The 13744-nt window shown below is 41.1% G+C and overlaps 1 protein-coding gene across 5 annotated transcripts; it reads right to left on the reverse strand.

The window, feature by feature from the left end:
* Positions 1-5415: 5415 nt before the first annotated feature.
* Positions 5416-13541, reverse strand: LOC149306351 (adenine nucleotide translocase lysine N-methyltransferase-like). 5 transcript variants are annotated; one of them, XM_089540448.1, is made up of 6 exons: positions 13371-13502; positions 10706-10860; positions 9502-9606; positions 8716-8856; positions 7838-7888; positions 5416-5852 (listed from the first exon to the last, which is right to left on the reverse strand). In XM_089540448.1, exons 2-6 carry the CDS (start codon positions 10856-10858, stop codon positions 5658-5660), a joined length of 645 nt encoding a protein of 214 aa, XP_089396574.1. In that variant the 5' UTR covers positions 10859-10860; positions 13371-13502; the 3' UTR covers positions 5416-5657. The 5 variants fall into 5 exon arrangements, with proteins under 5 accessions (XP_089396574.1, XP_089396576.1, XP_089396575.1 ...); XM_089540450.1 differs by having other exon boundaries at positions 5416-5849; positions 13371-13501; XM_089540449.1 differs by lacking the exon at positions 13371-13502 and adding an exon at positions 11029-11093.
* Positions 13542-13744: the final 203 nt, after the last annotated feature.

Here is a 13744-nt window from a genome sequence, read left to right on the forward strand (position 1 = left end):
CTTCAACTGGACTCTACATAAACCTATTTCCCCTATTAAATCCTATATAAAAAAGTAATATCTTGTTCAGACATCCTAATACATTAGCGTTTTCTACTTCTCCCTGTTATTATTAGCTTATCCATCCTTAAATATTTCCACTCTTACTTATGACTTGCGCCCCTTTTTCTAATCAGTTTCTATACGTTCTACATTCTAAAAGTCAAGAATATGGATTTTACATTTTCACTGCTATTAATTCTTTTTCTTATTATAGTAGACATTTTATCCTCTTTCACACTAACCAGATATGACTTCCAAATTTCCCATTCATCATTAAATTCTTCCATATTTTGGTCATTAACCAAATGTGTCAGTTTATCCATCTCAAACAAATCTAACATTTTCCGTCTCCATTCTTCTATTCCAGGACTTTCCTCTTTCTTCCAATTCTTCGCATATATAGTTCTGATAATGTGATTATTAAAATTTTTGTCTAATTTTATTTTGTCATAGATTAAGTATCCATGTAAACCAAATTTTAATTCGAATTTTTCTAAATTTAAATTTCTTTTACTTTCTAACCTTATCCAATCCAAAATCCAATCTAAAGAACATGCTTGGTAGTACCATTTTAAATTTGGAAGTGCCGCTCCCCCTCTATTCACCGAATCGTACAATATTTTCATTTTAATTCTGGCCTTTTCCCCATTCCAAATAAATTTAGATAGATCTCTCTCCCATCGTTTGAACGGGACATCACTAATTATAATAGGGAGGCTTTGAAAAAGAAAAATCGTTTTGGGGAGTACATTCATCTTAATGAGGGCTATTTTTCCCATCCACAATAATTTCAAATTTCTCCATCTTACCAGATCGCTCTTAATATTGTTCCAGATTTTCTCATAATTATTTTTAAAAAGTTCTTTATTTTTTGTTGAAATATTAATACCCAGATATTTTACTGATCTTTTAATTTGAAAGCCCGTCATCTCTTTTTAATTTGGTAATTTCCTCCTTGGTCATATTCATCATTAATAGGGCTGTTTTTTCTTTATCTATTTTATATCCGGCTACCTTACCAAATGTATTGAATGTGTCTAATATTAATTCATTACTTTCAATCGGATTTGCAGTTGTTAATACTAGGTCGTCCGCATAAGCTCTTATCTTGTATTCTTCTCTTTTCAGTTTATAACCCTGTATCTGTTGATTTTCTCTTAACTCATTGAGCAAAATTTCTAATACGACTATAAATAGTAAAGGGGATAGAGGACAACCTTGTCTCACTCCTTTATTAATGTTACACGCTTTAGTTCTTTCGCCGTTAACCCATATTCTTGCCTCCTGCTTTTCATAAATTGCTTCAGTCCAATTCTGAAATACTATACCTACCTCTAATTTCTTCATTAATTCAATCATAAATTGCCAGTGTATATTATCAAACGCTTTTTCTGCGTCAATGAATATAATTGCTAATTTTTTATCTATACTTTTTTTTCACGTATCTCAATTAAATTTACTAAATTTCTTATATTATTTTTAATCATTCTATTTGGTAGGAAGCCGGATTGATCTTTATTAATCCAATTAATTAAAACTTTTTTCATTCTATCGGCCAAAATGGCAACAAAAATTTTATACAGTTGGCCCTTCTTATACACGGATTTTTTATACACGGATTCAAGCATACACGGTTTGAAAATGTTCCAAAAAAGTATAAATTTACCTTGATGTTCCATTTTTTATTAGGGACACCATTTTGCTATGTCATTATACTTAATGGGACTTGAGCATACACGGATTTTGTTATACATGGGGGATCTTGGAACCAAACTCCAGCGTATAACAAGGGTCCACTGTAATCTGTATTTAATAGAGCGATCGGTCTATAATTTTCCACCAAAGCCAAATCTTTACCCTCTTTTGGAATTAAGCTAATCTCTGATTGTGTCCATGTAGGTGGTACCTTACCCTTAATAATCCCATTTAGTGTTTTTAGCAGCGGTTCTATAATGTGTTCCTTACATTTTTCATAATATTCATTCGGGAAACCATCTGGGCCTGGGGTCTTCCCATGTTTTACTGCAGCATGAGGAGCCAGGAGGATTAGCAGCAGTTTATTCCCCTTTAAAAACATGAGCAGAGATCCCTTCCCCTTTTCCCCAGAGAAGCCTCACTTGCATGCAGGCCCAGCGCTTGGGAGATTTTCTTTTCCTGAGCTTGAGTGGCTCCAGTGAGTGTTTGATCCTTTGCTGGGCTTGCAAGCAAGCGAGGCTTCTCTTATTCCTTCCCCATTCTCTCTCTCTTCCTCCTCCTCCAAACGTTTGCTTGTAAAAGCTTGCAATAAAAGTTAATAAAAGCTAAAAAAATATATATGAATTTTTAAAAATTGTATCTCACTTGAAATTCTTGGATATTTTGGATTCCAAACAATCTTTAATTGATCTTTGGATGTGCGTTTTTGCACTTGCGACAGTGAGTCATGAAATAGATATTTGATTCGTAACAGTTGTTACATCTCCAGTCTGGAGTGCGTTTGTGATTCTGAGTGATATTGAATTCATTCTTGGTCCGTAGAAATGCGCTGCTTGTGGACAGCCAGCACCTTGCATTCTTTCACCGAATGGATCAATAATCATATTTATTAAATCTTTATTCTCCTGCTGTAACGCCCGGTTGTCTTCGAGCCAACGGTGTACGAGGCCTTCATAATGTCTGTGCATGACCTTTTCTTCCAACTGAATAGCTATTGACTTCCAATACTTTATTTCATCTTCTGATTTTCTTTGTGGATTCATATTATCAGTATGTCAGAATTGCTTGACTGTGACTGTGCTGTAAGAGTTTCTTTCTTGACGCTGAACGAAGTGGATATTTGGTATGATCTTATGCTTATTATTATTATTATTATTATTATTATTATGCTTGCAGTGAAACTTAAATATTTTATGGTTCGTTCATTTCATTTATATGCCACCTTTCTCCCAAATTGGGTACCCAGGTGGTCCAAGAAAGAGCTATACTCTTAACAAAATATCGGAATCGTGTCTTGGGCAAATTTGTTCATTATGTATTTGACCATGAGATTTCTGTTGACTATACCTCTTAAGTATTTGTTGGCAAAGAGTTGAAGACTAATGGTAGGAGATTACAGAAAGAAGAGATGAGGGATTAGTTGTTGTGGGAAGCACTGGAGTGAATACAGAGCTTGTCACTTCCTTCCCTGGACTTTCAGAACAGTTTCCCCCCCAAAATTGGTTCTCCAGATGTCTTGGACCTCAGCTCCTGGATTTCCTGATTGTTGGATCTGAAGTCCAAACACTTGGAGGACCAAAGTTTGGGAAACACTATGTTAGAACAAGGTGAGCAAAGTGCAACTCCTGTGTCCTTTCCCAAATTGTAACTTTCTCTTTACACAAGGAGACCTCACCCACCCAATGGGAGCGTGGAGACAATTTGGACATGTTTTTCATGTTTGTTTTTGCATGTTGGGTAGAGAGCTTATCCACAGCAGTTGTGGGAGCTCTGGAAGTTGCTTTCCCCTGCTTTTGAAAGCATTGCAATGACATTTTGCAGTCTTCAGTATACAACTGTGTGGACAAGGGCTGCGTGTCTTGCTTGCTCTTCAGAAATGCCAACAAAACTGATTGAGGATCTAAATTCTCTTGTGGGTAAGACATGCAAGTTCATGTGGAATGAAACCTTGTTTTTCACATCACCTCCTTCTGTTGAATTTGGCTGCTAAATGTGTGGATTCTTCCAGTACTTCAGCCGTAAGGTTCAAATGTTTGTGCCTTGCCAGATGGGGAAAGTGTGTTGGTGAAAAGGGACTCAGTTGCATATGCTGCTGTTTCAGCCGGCTTTGTTTTTTGTGCTTTACTGTTCAGATGATAGAAATGAGCATTTGAGCACACAACTGCATCCTTTGTTTTCTGTAAGTTAGCAGCTTGGTTCTTAAGGTGTGTGTGAGGCCAGAGCAAGGGCTTCTATTGCTATCTGTCCAAATACATTGTGCAGCTATTCCATCTTTTACTCCTTAGCAGATTTTCTGTGGGATGAAGAAGAAGAAAAAATAACAGAAAAGGAAGTGGGGGCTGTAATTGAAAGTATAATCTATCCCCTCCATCCCAAACTAAATTCCATAATAAAAAAGTGTAATAAAACCAGAACCCATAATCCCTTGACCAGCTTTTACTGGTGGGCCATACAGATGTGAAATGGAAAGATCCCACATCCACTTTTAGGATGGATTGCCCACAGGTAAATGTCTCACAGGCTAAACTTCCCATGTTTTGTTTCTTTGAGGGATCTGAGTAAATTTTGGGAGTGGGTAGATTTGTACTACGAACCCCAATTTCTGATCCTAATATACGCAGATAATATGTTGAGCTCAAGTGCCATATACATAAAGAGCCACAGTCTCTGATCCTATTAGACTAGATTCCTCTTCCTTCTCGTTTGTTGTGTTTGGTGTTTGAGCCATTATACTGTGACCTTTTCAAAGCAAAAAAAAAAATATAGGAATAATAATGTATTGATAGTTAATCATGTTGCACTGAGTATGGCAGAGGCTATCTTAAGGGCATTTTACTCGGAATTTACAAGTCATGTGTTTAGTTTCCCAGTAGACTCGGAAGAGCTGCTAACATTACCCCTAAAGGATACCTGTCAGTATCCATAGGCATTAATATAGTGCCAACGATGACAAATCACTTTAATGGCACTTAATGCCCAAGCTGCTGTCTGAAAAAGCCAATGGCTTTTTAATATATCGGCAGTGGTTCTTTTTCTTTCAAGAGACATTCATTCCTATTAGCAAAAAAGGGGGGTGGGTTGAAGTTCGACCACTATTTGCATGTTGGTAGTCAGTAAAAGTGATACAAAGGCTAAGTTTGGCAGTATCTCTGCCAGAGGCTGGATGTTATTAATGTACTTCTGTTTTCCATTTTGCTGTAACTTAAAATGAAAATAAATAATCAAAGAGTTGTTGTTTTACCTTACTATAGCACTGGGGTGGGTCATCTTTGCTGAAAAGTTACTTTAAAAAAAATATATAGTTACCACTGTAATTCTTACTCTCTAAAATTACTAGGGTTACACTTTTAAAGTTAATTTACCATGATCATTGTGTTTGCTCTGACATCAAACCCACGTGAACTAGAATACTACTTCCCAAAGCAGGCTGAGAAATGGTAACAACCATAGTTTTTTATGGCTTTCTCGGGCTCTGTGGCCATGTTCTAGAGGAGTTTGTTCCTGACGTTTCGCCTGACATCTTCAGAGAATGTCATCTATGTAACAACCATCTACGCCAGTCTGCTTGGCTGCACCAATATTTGATTTTACATTCATCTTTCTTTGTTCTCACGGTGGCCCACCTACTTCCCAGGGTGATTGTTAGAGCATTGTTTGCGTCTGTAAGCATCCACCGTCTTCAGAAAATGATAACATTTTTATTTTTTTAAATACCAAAAACAGCATAATGCTTTTGCATGCCATGCTACATGTGGAGTAAATCAGTGGCAACTGATGAGCTGTCATCTCATTGGCACTTGCCAGTAAAGTGGTGGAAAGACAACCATCCGTCCTAAAGGCCGACGACTGAGGAAGAAAAGGCACTGTTTCTACTTCACACAACCATTTTTCCTGCACAACTTGCACTCTGGAGTAAGCTTTTACTCTTTTGCTGGACCTCCTCCTGCTGTGTCCTGTTTGGCTTGCCGTACGTCTTTGATGTTGTAGGCCCAGGCTCTTTCCAAACTCTCCCCAGCATCCCTGGAAGGTGTCCATGTGAAAGGGAAGCGGGCGGCCACAACACAGGCTTCGTCTGGGAGTTCGGAAAGCAGCTTTCTCTCCAGGAGAGGTACCTGCTGAGGAAGGTGAGCGTGTACTTTACACCAACATGGGCACAAGCTGCAAGAGTGGTTGGAAATTAATTTTGGTGGGGACAAAGTTTTGGTAGAAACAACAACCAGTTCGGTTCTCTATAACTGCAGACCGAAGCATGAACATTTGTCACCTAAAATTTCCATGGAAGTTTGCTGGGCATTCTTGAAACAATTGTGAAATTCGTGGGACATGTGAGATGGGCCTGTTTGAAGATGTATCATCCCAAGTGAGACCTTTCATCCAAATCAGTATAGTTAATATATTAGGGATGTGATACGAGATACACTACTGTTTTCTGTATAAAATGGGTTAAGAGACCAAGACCTGTTGAGCTGCTGAACTTATGGGTTCATGAATCGTCAGTGTGGCTTCATTTTTATGCGCCATTTGCAACAATGTGATGTGCTACAATCCCTAGCTTTTAGACATAATATTTCCCCCATGTTTCATTCAGCATCACACAGAGCCTTTCTTTGGAGAATAAATTGGTACTGTTTTGTGTGTGGGTGCAGACACAAAAGATACTTAAGCAAGACAGCGTTCATAATCTACCTCATGTTGAAGATGCTGGATGTAGTAAGTGTGGAGTTGTCAGGTTCACTAAACCAGTCCTTACTTTGCTCATAGGATCTCAGTTCCATCTGCCTTTCTCCCTTCTGTATAAACTGGTTTGCTATGGCTGGACTATAATAAATCCTCTAATAGAAGGTCATTATAGCACAAAGCAAGGACCAGGCCAATTCAACTAACTTGCATCCAGCTCGGTGTCTACGTTTTCCACCAGCATCAGGGTCAAGTAACGTTGGAATAATGAGTTTCAAACTGCAGCCTCTGCAGAAATGAGGCTCTGCTTGCTTCTGGCTGACATTGCAGTCGGGGAAAGCCGACAGCTCAGCATCTGGCTGTGGCGAGTATATAGCAACAGAGTAAATGGGGCACATGGATGTGATGCCTCAGCAAGACTGCTGGGCATTTCTAGGGTAAGTGCTGTTCTTTAGTAATGGACAAATTCTATTGTTGCCACCTGGTCCCAGGAGAGAAAATTAATGGAATTGCTGATGCTAAAGGAACACATTAAAAGAGTCTGTTAAATACCCTTTCGGTGCCAACATAGGGGTGAAACCAAAAGGTCTTATTCTGTGCTTGACTGTGAACAGCAAACTGGGCATGTTTCAAAAGTGTTTAGTTTTGATCGGAGTCACACCTTCCAATTAACTGGAGGACGCATTAGCCTGATTTTGACCGGTGACACCAACATGGCTTTTGTCCATCCAAGTGAGAGTGGGACCAGCATTAAAGGGCAATTGTTTTACCTTCTCCCTGCTGACATACTCAGGATGAAAGGGTAACACTGCCCCCATATCCTGAGTCAGACCGTTACTTCATCTAAGCCAGTACTCTATTTTGTGACAAGCTGTCTGTCTCTATCCCCCAACAAGAAAGGCTCAAGTGACAGCCTTTTTTAAGCATGCTATCCATTGCCTTTTTCAACTGAAAAGATCCAAGCCCTGAATCTGGGCTCATGGGAAGTGTATGCACTAGAAGAGTGGCTGTGGGCCCTCAAGAAACCAAGCAGAAAGCCACTTTGTATTAAGAGGAGAAGAAGAAGGGTAGTGGTGACCCAGAAATTCAATTCATTCAGCTCAGTGTTATCTCCACTGACTGGCAGTGACTCTACAGACTCAGCTGAAGATTATTTAATTGGGGACTGATTCTGAGACATTTTGCATCAACAACTGATGCTCTTAACACTAAGCTCTAGCCTCATCTCATGAGGTTTGCAGAGCCAGCCTGGCATAATGGTTTGAATGTTGGACTACGACTCTGGAGAGACCAGGGTTTGATGCCCAGCTCAGCCATGAAAACCACTGGGTGACCTTAGGCAAGTCACGTGCTGAAATTACTTAAGTAAATCTGGTTTTGCTTGGCTGGTACATGCTTGTTCAAGGCAAAAGGTTCTACTCACCACACTGGGTGCCAGAAACACTGTCAAATTGCTGCAGTCGGAGAGGTCTGCCTTCAAATAAAATGAATAAAATATAACTTAGACCAGTAAAATCGGTAACAATTTTAGTAACAACTCCAGTATCCAAAAAAAGTGACTGAAAATAGGGCAAACTAAAACTGGAAGTGCCCTATCTATGTGCCCTTCTGCTGGTGTCGCCAAGGGGGGGGGGGGGAGGAAATTGGCCCGAATTCCCTGGAACAGTTGCCCACCCCTGGCTTCAGATGCAAATTTGAAAAGAAATACTGTCATTTTAAATAGAAATAAAACATTTCTAACATTAAGGCCTGGCCTTATTAGAGAACTGGGACCAGATGATCTGTGTGCTTGCTTGGTCCTACTTTGTGAAGGGCAACTTCCTAGCCAGTGGACTATATCTTCTTAACATTCTTCGTCCATAGACTGGACTCCTTGGACTGGATGGCTTTTGAAACAGAAGGTTGACCCCTCGCAGCCCTTCAGAGAAGACTGTCTTTTGCAAAGCAGGACACATGAGCCTGCTACTGGTATACAGAGGCATGAATCAAGCTTATGCCTACACATGTCTCTTCGGTGAATGTGGAGGTTGTTATTCCCTTCTTCCTCCTCTTTTCCAAAAGTCCCCTTCCTGAACTTTCATTGGTGTCAGGGATGGGAAAAAGCATCTTCCAGGGTCCCATAGCCAGACCTGAAATGATTCCATCATCTGCTGAGGCTTCTGATGGCCCCTAGCAGATGATGTATTCATGCCTCATCCAGCCACAGGAACACAGACAATCCTCTGATCTTCTTAATGGATCCACAAGAGAACTACTCCACCCTTCCACCCTTCAGGCTTCTTCCCTACTAAAAGCAATTACCTTCCAAAAATCTTCTTGCCGGAAGAAAACCTTCCCATAGCACCCAGCCCTCCAGGCACGAAAGTGAGATAGTTGCCATAGCAGTCGATTGAGCTCATAGCCAACCACTGGCCTGAAACCTTGCTTGTAAGCCTCCAGTACCTAGAAGCAGATCCAAACTCAGTCACGTTGTCTAGTACCTGCTTAGGCTACAGGGCTTGTGTGACCAGATTAGACTCTAGTCACGACTCTGTGTCCCATCAATCGGCAATACACTCTGGAAGGACATAAGGGAGAGCCTTCTTTACTGCGGCACTCCAGCTATGGATAACCCTCCCCTTAAGAGGCCCAATTGGTGCCAGTGTCGCCCACGTTCTGGTGCCCACTCCTGGCATAGATTAAATCTGTGGCCCTCATGTTGTTGGACCTCCAGCTCACAACTTCCTTTACCTTTGGTCATGCTGGCAGCATCTGAAAAGAGTTTGAAGTCCAACATCACTAGAAAGGCCACAAGCTTTCCACTCCTGGCAGAGACAATATATACTGGGCAGGACTGACCAGCAGTGTGTCTCACCTTGCAGCTCTCCAGAGTCTGTTGGACTGCAACTCCCAACAGCCCAATCCAGCATGGCCAGTGTTGAGGGCTCATTGGAGATGCAGTCCAGCAATATCCAGAAGCCTAGAGGTGGACTGCCACAGTTTATCTCAACCAAACAGAGCAGCAAGAGCTATAGGCACACCCACCCACTCTTGCAATGTGCAAACTGCTTTGGGAATAGCATGCTCAAGCAATTCTGCCACGCTTACAATTCGGCCATCGCCTGACCCTAAATCCACCAGCTTGCCGGAGCGTCCCTTTAGCAGTGACATCATATTGCTCACTTGCTTGGCACTGGATGGTACAAATGGCACCTGAGTTAAAGGAAAGAGGCTGGTGAGCTTGTTAAAAAATCCCCCCCCCCCCCCCCAAACATGGATTTTCCTCTCAGGATATCTGAAACATTCAATGGCTCAATTAAACCGAGCAGATTAGAAACATTTCCACAGATTTAGATGGTGAGCCCCCAAAAGCCCAAAACAAAGCACATCGGAAGGCAGATTCCCATCCTTGATAGCTTTCTGCAAGCCAAATGATGCCAGGGGCAACTGGCAAAAAGGGAGAAGGATTAAAGCATGGTTTTCTGGTGCTTGCAAACATTCACTGAAAGTGTGATTGGCTTTGTTCCTCTTCTCCATGTGAAGAAGCAAAACCAGGAAAGGACTCAGTGGTATCATTCTTAAAATACACCCCCCATTCATTGCAACCCCACCATTTATTACATTTAATTCAATGATTTAGAATGACTGGCTTCCTGTTCATGATATCTGTAAAATTTAAAGCCTTTCACACCCAGATTCCCCATTGCAGTGTGATAGCCCTCCATTCCATTGATAGTGGAGAACAGAGGAGATCATAGAAGCACAGACGGGTATCATCTGAGCCTTTCACTGGATCTCAATGGAATATATCCTTGGGTCTGTATCTGGCTATGGGACATGGCCATTTTTTGGCCACACACTTCTCCAAATTCCCTAGTCTCCCAACAGCCACAGAGTAGGCTATTGCGGTGCAATGGTGAGTTCTGTGGGTGATGATGGGGAGCCATAGCGCAGTTCTGCACAAGGAACCCCTACACTCCTCTTGATCATATATGATTTCAGCCAATAACTGCAGGTGTTGTGAAAGCATTGTCTTAGAATAATAGTATCATAGAGTTGGAAGAGACCCCAAGGGCCATCCAGTCCAACCCCATTCTGCCATGCAGGAACTCCCAATCAAAGCATCCCCAATAGATGGCCATCCAGCCTCTGTTTAAAGACCTCTAAGGAAGAAGATGCCTCCTCCAGCTCCAGTACATGTCTCCAGAAGAGGAGGCAACCCCCATAGAGGACATTCCCCATCATCACCTGAGGTTGGCTTGTTGCACCTACCCTCACCCGGCTCTGACTGTTTAAAGGATCAACTGGATACCTGTACAAACACCTTGCGGATGCCAAGTGCCAGGGATCCAGCCCATGCAGCATAGAGAACCAAGCCAGCGCCTGCTGCAGTCTGGAAAAGGTCCCAGTGGCTTCCTTTACCATGCAGCTTTGTTGCCAGTTCTTCTAAATCGTCCAGATCCATGCCTGCAAACAATACAAAGAGACCGCACAAGTTAAGATACTCATTATGTGGCATCTTCCCCAGTCAGTATTTGCTTGTGTCCAAAGCAATGGGGGAAACACTAATGCAAAGTGCTATGAGCACAGAACAAATTGTTTTCTGAAAATGCCTCCCTCTGTAAGAAAACTCACCAGTTATTCTGTTAGATCTTAGATCTTTATAATTTACATCCCCAAATGGTCAAGCCGAAATACTTTTTGTAACCTAAGTGGAATTTACCCTGTGTTTGGGTCTGTTAACGTTTAACAAAGATTGCAAGGCCACCCTGTCAAAGGGGAATTTGTTGCTGTGTAGCCTTCAAGTCATTTCCGACGTATGGCGACCCTAAAGTGAAGCTGCCACAGAGTTTTCTTGGCAAGATTTGTTCAGAGGCAATATATATTTGAGGCTGAGAGAGTGCAATACTTGCCCAAAGTTACCCATTGAGTTTCCATGCCTTCGTGGGGATCTCCTTGAGTCTTAGTCCAACCATGTATTAGAACTGTCTGGCTTTTAATAGTACATTACAATGCTGTGATTCCACTACCGTGGTTAGTACTTGGATGGGAGATCGCCAACAAATATTGGAGGCTCTGTTTCAGAGGAAGGGACTGGCAAAACCACCTCCGAGTCTTCTTTGCCTAAGAAAACCCCTATGAAACTCATGGGGATGCCATAATAGGTCAATAACTGTTTTATAAACAGTTCTTTCTCTCTTGTAATTATGTGGATTAGTTTAAGGATGGGGCATAAGGGGATTTATGTATTGGTTAATGTATTTATTCATCTTATGTTGTAACCCGCCTCCATCCTTTTGGTGAGGCAGGATATAAATATTAAAATTATTATTGTTATTCTTATTACGAATAGGCAACTTGGAGACACACAAAGGGCCGTCCTAAAAGAAAGTGGGAGACAAGGAAAGACTACCAAAGTGCCAAAGAAAAAAGAAATCTGTGTTAAATCATGAGGAATAAAACAAAACCGAACCTTGACAAATGGGTAATCATAATCTTTATTGGGGTCAGATACACGTTCACAAAATGGGCCAACTTTAGAGTATGCCAGGAATTCGGACCGTTTTAATTGGTTTTTTATTTTGATGGGTCTGTGACCACAATATATATAGATATAGATATAGATTGTGTGTGTGTGTATACACACACACACACCTATTTTATACATGTGTGCGCACACACACACCTCTATATAGGCTTGTATGTATGTATGTATGTATTGGTTTTTAGCTACTTAAAGGTTTTTAAAATAAAATAATAATAATAAATAATAATTTGTTTTATTTATATACCGCTATTCCAAAGATCATAGCGGTGAACAGCAAGTAAGCTAATGAGCAAGTAAGCTAATTTGCCCCCAACAGTCTGGGTACTCATTTTAGCTCCCCCCTCGGAAGGATGCATGCCTGAGTCGAGCTTGGGCCCTTTTGCTGGTCTTGAACTCGCAACCTTGTGGTCTTGAGTGAATGGCTGCAGTACAGGCATTTAACCACTGCACCACCAGGGCTCCTATATGTTTATATGTTTATATGTTTATATGTTTGGCCAACTTTAGAGTATGCCCGGAATTTGGACTGTTTTAATTGTTTTTTATTTTGATGGGTCTGTGACCACTATATGCATACATACATACATACATATATGATACACACACACACACACACACATATATATGTGTGTGTGTGTGTGTTATATATACCTTTTATACATACACACACACACACACATATATATATACGTGTGTTATATATACCTATTTTATACATACACACACACACACACACACATATATATATACGTGTGTGTGTTATATGTACCTATTTTATACATACACACACACACACACATATATATATATATATACGTGTGTGTGTTATATATACCTTTTATACATACACACACACACATATATATATATATGTGTGTGTGTTATATGTACCTATTTTATACATACACACACACACACACATATATATATATATATACGTGTGTGTGTTATATATACCTTTTATACATACACACACACACATATATATATATACGTGTGTGTGTTATATATACCTTTTATACATACACACACACACACATATATATATGTGTGTGTTGGTTTTTAGCTACTTAAAACTTTTTTAAAGTGGCTTTTTTAATCATTAAAAGATTTATATGTTTGGCCACCAAACTGGAAATCATACGAAAAGCAGAGAGAGAGAGAGGGGGGGAAAACCATCCCTGGATGATGTATTTTGGAAGCAGCCATGAAGCAGTTTCTAGAAGGTCCAAAGTGTTTCTGTTTACTTAGGCTCCATGCTGTGGGATTCTGGGATTTGTAGTTCAGCGAGGCATGTAGCCCCCTCTGTCAGAGAGAGCTCTGGTGCCACAACAAACTACAAATCCCATGATTCCATAGCATTGAGCCCTGGCTGTCAAACTGCGTTTATTTGTTCAGTGCGGATGCAGAAGCCTCTGTTTAGGCTTACCTGCCACTGTGTTGCTTCATTGCTACATTGTTTAGCTTTAAACATGAAACAGGTTGCAATTCCTGGCCTTTCCAATCTCCTGCCTAAGATGGCGGCATTGGGAAGGCCAGGAGGAGCCTCTCTAGCCGAGCCGACTCTATGGTGGCGAGAGGCTGAACGAATGGAAGTGAACGGGGAGAGCGAGACCGCCTGCCTAGAGAGGCTTCCTCTGGTTCCTGCCTAAAATGGCGGCATGGGAGCCGCTCTAGCCGGGCTGGAGGTCTCGTCTCTCTTTCCTCGACAGGCTGAATCAATAGCGGGAGAGCGAGACGGTACGGCTAGAGAGGCTTTTCCTTAGAGGGAGCCTCTCTAGCCGGGCTGGAGGTCTCACCTCT

Source organism: Sceloporus occidentalis, unplaced genomic scaffold (assembly GCF_023333645.1).
Source record: "Sceloporus occidentalis isolate IW3139 unplaced genomic scaffold, rSceOcc1.0.p SCAF_10, whole genome shotgun sequence".
NCBI lineage: Eukaryota > Metazoa > Chordata > Lepidosauria > Squamata > Phrynosomatidae > Sceloporus > Sceloporus occidentalis.

Excerpts from the sequence above, each read along its gene's own strand:
- LOC149306351 (XM_089540448.1), bottom strand. The coding sequence starts at position 10,858 with ATGGATCTGGACGATTTAGAAGAACTGGCAACAAAGCTGCATGGTAAA. Across the intron at positions 8,857-9,501 it reads GGTCAGGCGATGGCCGAATT|GTACTGGAGGCTTACAAGCA; the intron begins GTAAGCGTGGCA and ends ATCTGCTTCTAG. Across the intron at positions 5,853-7,837 it reads TGTTTCTGGCACCCAGTGTG|CAGGTACCTCTCCTGGAGAG; the intron begins GTGAGTAGAACC and ends CACCTTCCTCAG.